The 12062-nt window shown below is 61.6% G+C and overlaps 1 protein-coding gene across 1 annotated transcript in view; it reads left to right on the top strand.

Moving 5' to 3' along the window:
• The window catches only part of ANO1 (anoctamin 1), a 70227-nt gene that overhangs the window by 12635 nt on the left and 45530 nt on the right, over window positions 1–12062 (top strand). Inside the window, exons 3-8 of the mRNA XM_029957276.1 lie at window positions 146–244; window positions 1013–1164; window positions 2606–2660; window positions 5199–5250; window positions 7852–7907; window positions 10642–10683. Coding sequence (XP_029813136.1) covers window positions 146–244; window positions 1013–1164; window positions 2606–2660; window positions 5199–5250; window positions 7852–7907; window positions 10642–10683 — 456 coding nt within the window. The remainder of the gene's footprint in view (window positions 1–145; window positions 245–1012; window positions 1165–2605; window positions 2661–5198; window positions 5251–7851; window positions 7908–10641; window positions 10684–12062) is intronic.

Below are 12062 nucleotides of genomic sequence, written 5' to 3'. Positions count from 1 at the left end.
GAGTCCCTGAAAACACCCCAGGTGTCCCAGAGACCAGGCCCCTCCCCCCGTGCCAGGAGGAGTGACCCCGCAGCCGCGCTCATGACCCTGGGGCTTCGAAGGGGCAGGCCTCTCCGCGCTGACCGAGCACTTCTCTCCTTCCCAGACCAAAATTCACGGGGTTGGCTTCGTAAAAATCCACGCGCCCTGGAACGTGCTGTGCAGAGAGGCCGAGTTCCTGAAACTGAAGATGCCGACGAGGAAGGTCGGTGCTGAGGCGTGTGCAGAGGTCTGAGGGTGGCCTGGGGGAGGGGGCGAGGCGGGGAGGGGGAGGCCACCAGGGGGTCTGGGCCGTGGCAAGAAGCCCGGGGGGGGGGGGCAGTGGGCTCCTGTGTCCTGACTGTGGAGGATGTGGTGCAGGCCCAGGGCGGTCTTTGGAGACCCCAGACCAAACCGCAGCAAGAGAAGGTGCGGGCAGAGGTCAGAGGTCAGAGGTCAGAGGGACCCGGGATAAACACAAACACAGGCTTCTCGATCTTGTTTTTCCTGCTGGCGGTGTCCCGGCTCATTCGTCAGAATCCTTTTAATTACGTTTCCAAGCTAGCTGGGATTTTTCTTTTTAATCTCTAAAAACTTCCGCCCGGGAAGTGGCCTGACAGCGTGGCCCTGCAGCTTAGCGAGGCGTCCGTGTTCACCTTGGCATGCAGAGAGGGAAGCAGGAAGGCGGAGCTGTTCTTGGGTGTAAATCAGCCCCGGCTTCTCAGGTCCACTGAGACCGTCTGGATAACCTCTTTTGAAATGAAGGGACGTCCGCGGACAGGCTTCCCAGAGGGTGTGTGCTCTCGGTGGGCTCTCCGCAGTCTCTGAGCTCAGAGGTTTAGCTGGAGAGCAGGTGGAGGGTGTGTTTCAGCCCGGAGCTCTCTTCCCAGGACGGGCCATCTCGGTGGGGAGGGATGGTTCTGTGACCTTCTGAGAGTAGACGGGAAGGGTGGTGGCTCAGCAGATGACACAGACTCTCCCTTCCCCTCTGCAGCTCTATCACATCAACGAGACCCGTGGCCTCCTGAGAAAGATCAACTCCGTGCTTCAGAAGATCACGGACCCCATCCAGCCCAAGGTGGCGGAGCACAGACCCCAGACCACAAAGAGACTCTCTTACCCCTTCTCCCGGGAGAAGCAGCACCTGTAAGTGGGGAAGTGCCCCTCCCCCAGCCTGCACGTTCCTTCCCAGAGGGCCCTGCTGTGTGGACCCCGTAGCATGGTGTGTGACCTGAGAGATGCAGGTTGAAGACGGTTCCCCGGGGCCGAGGAAAGCTCTCATCCCCCAAGGATGTGGGAGTTTCAGCCCCCGACGCACATTCTCATGAGAGCCTAGGTGAATTCAAGGGTGATTTCCAAGGTCACCGTCAACCAAGGAATTAGGAGGCGAACGTTCTCGTCCTTCCGCTGGGGGATACGTGGGAAGACTAGGGTGGGCTCCAGTAAGAGCATGCACTTGGCTTAAAGCCCCAAGAGGTGATCTGGGCGCCTCCTCCCTCCTGCCAGGCCCCGCCCCTCTCAGAAGGTGTTCCAACTCGAGGTTGACCCTGCCTCCTGAAGGCCACCGAGCTCCATCCCGGAGGCAGGGACTAAAAAGGGGCCCCAGCTGGAGTCCCGACGCCCTAGGGACCCACAGCCAGCCAGGTTGCCTGGCAGTGCTGCACCTGTTCTGGAACCTTCTGGAACCTTCCCTCCTACACCGCTCCCAAGGGGTAGTGGGGCATAGCCCCCTGGGTCAGAGATGGGGCCTTGAAGGACACAGCTGAGTGTGAGCAGCAGTGGGAACAGAGAGAGCTCAGGCCCAGCGGGACATTGAGTGCAAGCTCGGGGGCGGGGGCGGGGGTGTCTCCAAGGTGCCCTGGTCCCCCCAGGGCAGGAGAACTGTTTCTGGGTTCAGCACTGGGGCTCCTGGGATATCCATCACAGGGCGAGGACCACATGCTGCACCCACTGAATTCTGTGATCCTGTCAGGGATAGGACACTTTTAAGAAGTGGCCCCCAGCCCAGCTCTTTCCACTGGCTCCAGGACAGGGGCTCCCTGGGTGTTAGAGGGAGGGGCCCTCCCCCTAGGACCCCATCCCCACCCCATGCGCCAGCTGCCCTTGGCTCTGCGCTGGCTGACTCCCTTGGTGCCCCCTTGCCAAGCCCGGCTTACCGGCAGCCTCCATGGGCACACTGTACCCTGAGTGCCTGGGGGAATGGGTGACACGTCCCAGGGACCTTCCTCTGCTCACAGCAAACTTCAGGAAAGCTCCGTGGGGGCCAAGACCTCAGGGCTCACACCGTGTGTAAAGAACGGAGCCCTCTGTAGATGCCAGCAGTGCGTGACGGCTCAGTGAGGCAGAGGCTGGGGGTGTCGGGTCCTTGGGAGGGAGGTGTGGGAGTCCGAGCCTCCCGCAGGGGGCGGGGGGGGGGGGAATGGACCATTCCAGGTGCCCAGGGCTGAGTCACCCCTGGCGTTTGGAGGGAGCCTGCCCAAGGTCACAGTCATGGCTTTTGGGGACCGTGTGGTTTACCGGGGCCTCGGAAACCAGGAGAGCTAAGTCCGGTGAACCTCGTGTCTCTTTCTGCCCGATGTTTCAACAGATTTGACCTGTCCGACAAGGATTCCTTTTTTGACAGCAAAACCCGAAGCACAATCGTGAGTATTGCCGTGGGACTCGCTCGTTCACCAGTGAGGGGACTCTGGGGAGACACGGGTGATAATTTCATTTCAGCACAACTCGTCCAGGTGGAAGGCGGTGCTAATTGCCTGTGACAGCAATAATTAGAGTAACGAAGCCGCAAGGCTTCGGGGGCCCAGGGGAAGCCCCCCGCCCCTCCACGGGGGAGGGCAGCCCCAGACCCCTCCGCGGCTCTTCCCGCCCTCCCTGCCCTTTCCCTTAGTGCAGTTCGGGGGCCCAGACCTGAGGGCCCCGAGCAGGCAGGCTCGGGAGGCAGGCGCGGCGGGGAGGTGGAGGCGAAGCCGTGCGGGTTGGGGTAGATTTCTGGGGGCTGTGCCAGAGGAGCGAACTGAAGTTCGAGGTCGGATGCAGCCGCCCTGCCCTGTTCAAGGTATGGGTTTAGTGTTGGGCCATCAGCCACCAGCCTGTCCGCCAGGTGAGCTGGGCCACGCAGGGCTCAGGACCCGCCTTTTCTCTGCACGAGGAATTAACCTCACAGCCAAGCCGCCGCTGCCCTGCCCAGAAGGCCCAGCCTGGAGGGGAGACGTGCAGGGCTGGGGGGAGTGGGGGCAGCGGGGCCCTCGAACAGATAACTGCCTCTCGCAGCTACATCCCCTGGCCGGCAGGTGGGTCAGCGCGGGGCAGTGGTGCGGGCGCATTGTGAGGGGGCTCGGTCCCTTCCTGGCCTCCTGACCTCAGGAGACACTGAGCTTGCACAAGGCGGGGCCTGGCTTCCTGCCCCAAGGGTGGCGGTGCGCCCCCAGGCAGGGTGACCCGCCCACAGCGCTGTTAACTTTCGCTCCTGTGTGACTGGCTGATCTCAGCAGTTAAGTCGCGTTAGAGTAAAGGAGAAGGAACTCGCTTGTTCCAGAATGTCGAAGCTCTGGCATAGCTCAGGGCTGACCTGGGCCCGTGAGAGGGAGCGTCTCCCTCGACTCCGACCGCTGGGGGGATCCAGCCACAGTCCTTCATTATGAGGCCGGAGAGAATTGGAACGGCCATTTAGAGAAACTGAGTCACGTGTTGGCTTCAATATACACACATGCCCAGCTTTTTACGTGATCAGGGGGCTCTCAGAAGGGCCCCCAGGAGTGCAGGGCAGGGTGCAGATTAGTGAATTCACTCCTGCTCCAAGGAGGGGGTCATGTGTGAATGGAAAGCTCTAGATGTTATCTATTAGGGATCTCTATAAAATAGAGCTCAGTCCATGACCACCAAGTCGTTGGGGGTCCGTTTTACCTCCTCCAGAGACCTCGAAGGTGGGTTTGTAAACTGCCTGTGCTCTGAGAAGCTGGCAGGCCAGAACTTTGCCCTCGGGTGGTCCGGCCACGGGGTCTCTGAGACCTGATGGTACCGGCGTTGGGGTGAAGTCATTCTAGGCAAAGGTATGGAGGCCGGCAGCCCCTCCCGCCTCCTCCCCGGTGCTCCTGGCCTCAGAGGTTGCCCAGTGAGCAGGAGTCAGGATCAGCAGGAAGGGCTGGATGTGTTGGTCTCGGGAGTCAGACTTTTAGCCTGTAGGCACTGGGGAGCCACAGAAGGCTGCAAAACAAGGTTTAGGATATGATCAGGTCAGTCCTGGGGAGATGAGAGCCAGCGGAGGCGGATGTGGTTACCGACGGGGCTGTGACCCCGGATGGAGGGGAGGAGGTAGTTATGGGAGAATCAGCACGGCCAGGACAGGGCCACCGTGAGACTCTGGAGGCGACAGGGAGGGGACCCCCTGCCTGGGTGGTTTGGTCACGCGCTCGTCTGCGGTCACCAAGTCCCGGTGTGTGCCCAGGACTGGCAGGTGCAGGTGGCGGGGGCACTGGGGACAAGAGCAGGGGGAGAAGGCGGAGCAGCAGGGCACTCCGGCTCTCACTTCTGTGGCCTGGGTCAACTATTCCATCCCACTTTGCAGGTGGGGAAACGAAGGCACAGGGTGGTGAGGTGGCTTGCCCTTCACGTCTACAAGGGAAGCTAGGACCAGAGCCAGGCAGGCTCCCAAACCTGGGCTCCTGAGGCCACCGAGTGAAACCTTTCATCAGTAAAGATGGCCCAGAGCTGGGATGGTGTGGGGCCTTCCGGGGGGCTCCTCCTGGCGCCCCATGCTGGGCCGCCTCGTGACCCAGGGTGGGGGCATGGAATCCCAAGACCTGCCCCCACCTCGGGCTTCTAGAACATCCAGGGCGACCCCCAGGAGGCGTCCTGTCGGTTGGGTCCCTGTAGCTCTGAATCCCAACTCCCGGCCTGTCCCATGGGACATCGGGGACAGCTCTGAACCCTGAACAGCACGACGCCGTCCGTGCCTCACGGAAGGAGGGGACCCATCGGGCACACCGATCCCTGAGAACGCCACGCCCTGACACTGCCGACGTGCACCCTTACAAAGGCTTGCCGTCGGCCCTCGGAGAGCGTGGGGGGGGCGGGGGGCGCTGGTAACGCTCCACCACGTCCCTGCGCGGCCGTCGCCTGGCAGTCTGCGTGCCGTTGCTGCCTGGATAACCGTCCTCCCCTCCTTCTTGTCTCCGCAACAGGTCTATGAAATCCTGAAAAGAACAACGTGTACCAAGGCCAAGTACAGCATGGGTGAGGACATTGCTGGGGCCTGAGCTCAGGCTCCCCTCCCAGTGCTAATCTTGCCTCCGATCATCTCCGTGGGAGGCAGGCGGCTGGTTTGGGGGTTTTGAGAGTGTTTTGATTCAAGCTGGTGTAGCCGTTTCAGACGGGCAAGGGGGTGTTTTACGGCCTGGCACTCTGGGCACCAGGATGCCCTTCTCTCTGCCCTGAGCTTTCACGGTGGCGTGGGGGGGGGGCGGCTCTCACTGCAGAGGTGCTAGATCCTGGCCTCTGGACGCTGTAGGGGTGACCAAGGCGCCTTCCCCCGCTGTGGACCCTCACGGCCCAGCGGGAAGCAGTGAGGGTCCCGGCGGGTGGTGGAAGGGACCACCCAGACCTTGTTGTGTGTCCTTGACACACCCTAGTTTCCAGCACCTCGGGTGCTCGTCTGTGGGACACCTCAAGCCACAGGTGCACACGTTTCCCGACCGAAGTGTGCAGAGTTGACCCCCCCCCCCAAGCCCTGCGCCTGCTCGGGCCCTGCACTCACAGCTGCAGGCCTTGGTCCCCAGAATGAAACGCTCCCGAGCAGAGGGATGCGCCTTCCTGGCGTCCCCCCACCTCGAGCTCCCGCCTGTCCGCTGAGAGCTGTGTGCCACGCACGCCCCCCAGGGGCACACGGAGTCTGTACCCAGGACGGAGAGCCCGCGAACACTTGGCTTCCTGCAGAGGGGCGAGTGCCGCGGGAAGGAAGCGGAGAGCAGGGGTGTGGCGGATTGCGGGGGGCCAGCCCAGGGTGCAGGAGGAGAGGCTGGACTCCCTGGAGTCAGGCGGGCTGATGGGTCCCGAGAGCCAGTCACAGGGCCTCCTTCCCGGCCTGGAGTCTCAAAGCCCTAAGTCCGTGGGGCCGGGGCCTGTTCACGGGGCAAGAGGAGCCCAGGAGACCGACCCCCGGGCCTTCCAGAGTGGCCCAGGTCACCAGCGGTGGGGGCAACTGTGGCTCCCGTCCCTCCATTGTGTCCCAGAGCTCCATCTGCCTGTAAGTTCCCTGTTAGGGTCCCTTCCGGTGCAAACCTGTGGGGTCTGGGGGCTTCTCAGCGAGAGTGGGTCTCTGCTCTGGGTCGTCCCTGGGGTGAACATCTCTGAGTGTGCAGCCAGCTCTCTGGCACACCCGGCGACAGAGCAGATAGATGGAGGGTCCTTTCTGCACCCCCGTGTCACCTCAGCCCCTTGTCCGGAAGCCTGACTGACCTCCAGATTCACACGTTCATCTTGCAGCAAGTACTGACGAGAGGTTTACATTCCGGGAGAGGAAATAGATAATAAATGCTCAGGAGAGCCAGAATATCGTCTTGCTGGGGTCGGAAGGGTTGCCAGGAGGACTTAGGACCAGTGATCAGAAAGGCTTTTCTGATGAGGGGACATTTGAGCAGAGACCTGAAGAAAATGAGGGGTCCACACAGAGGGAGCAGTCTGTGCAAAGGCCCTGTGGCTGCACCCTGTTGCAAGCATTCTGGGAACAGTAAGGAGCCAATGAACCTGAATCAGACAGACCACATCCACTTTTGTTAGATGAATGTTCACCCATGTGGGCTTTAGCCATACGCTTCCACAGCTCTCTGGTTTGGAATTCTAATCATTCCTCAGGTACTCTGATCCTTCCAGATCACTGGGAAGATGATCTATTTTTAAATGGATTTCAGGAAGACGTTTTCCCACCATTTTCCAGTGAAGTAGTAAAGGACAGGCCGGCTAGGCGACTGAGAACCCTGACCCACTGACAGCCTGCAGACCCTCGTGCTGCGCCCAGCACTGGCCCCCAGGGACGTGTGCAAGACCAGAGTGCCAGGCCCCCAGGCGTGGCTGGCTCGGCCTTTCCGTCCACGGCCCTGTCTCCAGGGGCTGGGTGCCGAATGCACACCCCGGGCTCTGGGAGGCGCAGATGCGGTGACTGTCCCTGCGCGGCCGGCACAGGGCCCAGGGTGGCCGTCGAGGCCTGGCCCCCACCCCGCCGACCGCCCCCTCCCCCAAATGCAGCTTGGTCCTTGCAGACGTTTTCATGTAACTAATAGCCCGATGTACAAACAGGGCAAGGACAGGGAAGAAAGAAGGACTCTGCCCTTTTAAGTCAAAGGCGAAAATGTAGTAAATATGGTAAGTGCCTCCGCCCCCGCGTGGGGCCCACAGGACTCCCCTTCGGCCTTCTTCCCAATCAACCTACAATCTAATTGCAAATTGTATGTGTGTTTTCTGACACCATCAATTTTCCCGTCCGTATTTTCTTGTGATTCAGCTTTTCTAACGACTTACGATCCACCTCTCCCGTCTGTAGACTCGCCCTCCAGCAGCTGTGGGTGCCGGTGAACTGCAGGTTCTGGGGTACCTCCTTCCTCCCAGATGTCACTTTCTCTTGGGTTTCTCCTCTGTGTTTCCCTAACTCTGCCGATAGAGCATGTTTTTACCGTCTCCTGGTTGACCCCGGGGAGGAAACGCCAGAAAGGCGGCCTGGCTCTGGGCCGCCAGGTGCAGTTGGCTTTGAGAAAATTCTGGGCGACTGAGTCAGTCCTGGGACTGCTCTGTTTGCTAGAAGAGAACCTGGTCCCTAATCCTCTCCCTGCCTTTGTCTTTAAGGTATCACCAGCCTGCTGGCCAATGGTGTTTACTCGGCTGCCTACCCCCTGCACGACGTAAGTAACCTTGACAAAGTTTGCCTCTGCGTCATTGGCTGCCCCAAACCCCCGCAGGCCACGCCCCTAGGGAGCTCTCATTATCCTGCGGTCTGGGCTTCCTGCTTCGGCCCTCCTGTAAATGTCAGCCTCCCCCGTGGGGGCCCCCGCAGTTACACCCGGGGCGCCTTTCCTCGCAGAACGAGCCCGCCGAGCCCACCGAGGTAGGGGAGTTGGTGGCCGACACTCTCTCCCGGGGGCCAGCTGCCCCTTGAGATGCCTGGGTCTCCCCGGCCACCCCGCCCCCGCCCTGGCAGAATGACCCGGGCTCTGTGTGTATCTATTTCTGCCGAGCAAGTGGCCGGCTTCCTGAGCTGGATCTCCAAATCCCTCCGGTATCCCCCCCGACAAATATAGCCCACGGCCGTGGCCGCGCGCTGGCCTGGCTGGGGTGAATGGGTCTCTTCTCATTGTCTCCATGGAGACAGGGGCTAGGGTTCGGCAGGGCACTGGGAATGCACCGCGGGGCCCGAGCAGTGTGGGAACCCCGGACGGAGGACCTTCAGAACTTTCCAGATGTGCATGGCTACAGGGACTGGGGGGCCATGGGGCAGGACCCAGACTGGGAGTCGGGGCATGCTGGTCGCTCTTCTCTGCAGCCCTGAGCGGAGGCAGCCCCGGTCCTCTCCCTGAGCCTCAGTGTCCCCATCTGCAAGCGGGACAGGCTCCCAGCCAGTGTCAGAGGGGACACAGGAGCAAGAGGGCTTCCAGTGAGATGCTACACTGGAGAGACCCAGTTTCCGGAACAGCAAAGGGCCGTCCCCCACCCCACCCGCTGACTCTGGGAGAAAGCTACACAGCTGCCAGCCTGTCACCACTCCCTGTGGTGGGGGGGTCACCTGTCCCAGCTCTGTGCCTTCGGGGACGCTGTCCCTCCCATCTGCAGGCTCTTTCTCGGCCCCCCAGGACCGACCAAACATCCACACAAAGCCTTCCTTGGAGCTGCTCACCCCTGCTGAGAGCAGGGCCTGTTCTGGGCCACCCTGGCCCATTTGGAGTCGGCCTTTTAAGGCTTGAAAGGGAAAGGGGAGAAATCAACATTCCGTTGCATGCAGAGAGCTGTGTTTAGTAGGAGCTGTGTCTCATTTCATCTGGTGCAGATGTGGAGACTCAGAGAGGTTTAATAACTTGGTGCAGATCACACAGCTTCTGTGGGGGAGCCGGGCCCAGCTTTGAACCTTAATACGGCAGTAGAGAGGTCCTCCATGTGGGGCCTGCTCCCACTTTACAGATGGGAAAACTGAGCAAGCAGCTTGTCCAGGGGCACACAGCCTTCAGCTCCACTTCTGGGACTCTTCCCAGCCAGAGTAAGGACTCTGGGCATCCCGAGGGACTGCGGGACTTTACAGCTGTGAACTTTCCCCACGGTTGAAGGGCACCCACCCCGTTAGGTACCAAAGCTGATGTCGGAATGTTTGGGGAGATAGATCGCTCTGAACTGGTCCAAATGCGCCCCGCACGCTGGAGCAGAGGGCGGCAGTGTGAGGTCACACTCCCAGGTTCGGGTGCCCGGGCTCTTGGCCGCGTGCTGGGTGGTCCCTGCCACCTGTCACTGTCCTTCCAGCACAGCTAAACTGTCCTACATCCTTGCTGCCCCCAGCGCATCGCCCCTAGCACCGCCCCCCCCACCCCGCTTACTGTGTTCATTCGTTCATCCATTCATTTATTCCACAGGACAATGTGTAGTTGCCATAACAACAGGTGGCCGCCTGTCAGAGCTCTGTGTGGAGTAGGGGTCTGTCTGTCCTGAGTGAGACCCTAAGGAGGGCTCCTGGAATTAGTGCATCAAATTCAGGGACAGGACTGACATTTCAGGTGGCTGCTCGGAGGCTTGGTGGCCTCCCTCCTGGTTGGCACATGTCACCCTCAAGGTCCTGAGTAGGTGAGGTGCTGCTGGAGGTTGTGGCTCTCTGAGCCATGGAAAGACATGCCCAGAAAGCCGCAGAGGTTGGGCTGGGGTGGGAGAGGCTGCCCCAAAGACTGTGGGGAGACATTGACACTGGTCTCAGGGTACCTTTGTCCAGAGAGTACAAGGTCAAGTGCTCCCTGCCTGGGAGGGTTTGGGAGAGGGTCACAGGAGGACCCGGCAAGGGCGGCACCCAGGGGACCTTGGGGAGGCCTCAGAGCTTCCTCGGCCCAGTGATCCTCAAGACCCCTTGGCCAGGCCAGCCCCGCGGGGCCACGCTCCCTCCAGGGGATCCCTGGCACCAGCTGTCGGCATGCTGGGCACGTCCGTCCCAGGTCTGTCCCAGAGAAGTCACTTTGCTTCTCTGAGCCTCAGCGTTGCTGTGGGTGAAGTGGGGGCGTAGGGTCACTGATCTGTCCTCAGTTACCGTACGGCTTCCTGTGCTCCCGGCGCACCTGCAGGGACCGTCCGGCAGGTGGGGGCCTGTTCGCCCTGTTGAAACAATTCTTCCAGCCCTCCCCCCCGCAAGGCCCCTTTCTTGCCTGCTGCCAGTTCCTAGCAAGTGGCTGTGGGTCCTTTCCTGGACGTGGCCTCTGTGACAGGGGGCAAAGGCAGGAGGCCGGCCTGGCAGAGGGGCCGGGCCCGGCCAGCCCTCCATCTGCTGCGGGGCGCCGTGTGGGCTCCTCTTACCTGTGCCCGCGAGCCCTGCGGGGCTCACGTTTGGAAGCGGGTTTGTGCTGCTCAAAAGCCGCATCAGGTCGTGAGAGTTCTCCTTCCTGCTTTGAACAGGGAGACTACGAAGGCGAAAACGTGGAGTTCAACGACAGAAAAGTAAGTGGGTGTGGAACAGAGGCCGTGCTGCGCGCACTGGGGGCCCTGGAGCCCCCACGCCTGGGGGGCAGGGGCCGAACCCCGTGTGTCCATTTGCTCCCCTCTGGCACTGACGAGTGTTCGGGGCGCGTACAGGGGGGCGCATGAAGGAGAGGGTGCGCTCCTTCCCCGTGACCTTCCCCGCAGGCCCCAAACCTGTGTCCCCCCGGGGTGCTCCCCCAGCCGTGCTCCCTGCGGACGTTGGGGCTGATCCTGCACGGCCACCGGGGAGGAGGTTCAGGCGCCGCTGTGGCCGGGCGCCCTCCGCACACCAGGGAGTCTCGGGGACACTGAGCAATCCTCTCCTTCAGTGCTCTCCCTCGGGCTCCCCAGCCGGGCTCCCCAGCCAGGCTCCCCGCTCTCCCACGCCCCCCAATCCCCCACTGGGGCCCTTTCTCCTCAACCCCCACGCTCCAGAAGGTTCTTCCCAGCCGTCCTGCACACAAACACGTACCTGGCATCCAGCCCCCCGCCCCCCCCCCGCCCCCGCATGTCCACCTCTGCCCTTCCCAGTTCCCAGCCGAGTGCAGCCTCCATTCACCTCAGGGGACAGTCCTCGCCCAACCTGCGTTTGTCCCCCAAGCGCACATCCTTCCGGAGGTGGTGGGCGGAGATGGTTCCCTGACAGCCTCACAATGGTGGCCTTGTCCCAAGTCTCGGGCTGGGAACCTCTGCGTAAGGAATGTTCTCCGCTCCCGCCCCCCCCCAGCCCCCCGTACGTGTTTCCAAACCTTCGGTACTGGACACAACTTGCCCGCCCGAGAATCCAGCTGAAGATACTATCTGATTTAGCTCAAAAATTACATATTTGGTTATTTTTAGTGGGACATCTGGCATTTGTCTGAGACCCTGTGACCTGCAGAACTCCCCCGTTCGATCCCGTTGGAGAAGCACCGTCCCCTCCCCAGGCCTGCCTGGGCCAGCTCTGGCCTGAGTCTGCCCACCCCCCCATCCCTGTGTGCCCCTGGGTCACTTGTCTGTGCCTTTCCTCCACCTAAGAGAGCTTCCTCCTTGGGCATCAGGGACCCCCGTCAGGCCAGATTCAGTCCTCCTGGTCACCGGCCCCTGGGGCCTTCTCCCCACTGCCTCCCTGTGCGCAGCCACACCGGCTGCCTCGCTAACCTGAGACGGGGCTGGCGGTCAGCCGGTGCCCAGACGCGCTCGTTCAGTTACTTACTCAGGAGCTACTCGCTGGGCACCACTGGGCACCTGGCCCAGCAGATGTGACTCTGGTTTGTCCAGATCACCTGTTCCCATCCTCCACCCCCCTCACCCCCATAGAATTTAGTGTCCCAGAAGTGAGTACCAGGCCCGGCCCATGGGGGTGGTCTGGGAGTACC

The sequence above is a fragment of the Suricata suricatta genome, chromosome 11 (assembly GCF_006229205.1).
Source record: "Suricata suricatta isolate VVHF042 chromosome 11, meerkat_22Aug2017_6uvM2_HiC, whole genome shotgun sequence".
Classification (NCBI taxonomy): Eukaryota; Metazoa; Chordata; class Mammalia; order Carnivora; family Herpestidae; genus Suricata; species Suricata suricatta.
This window is presented reverse-complemented; position numbering and strand designations above follow the sequence as displayed.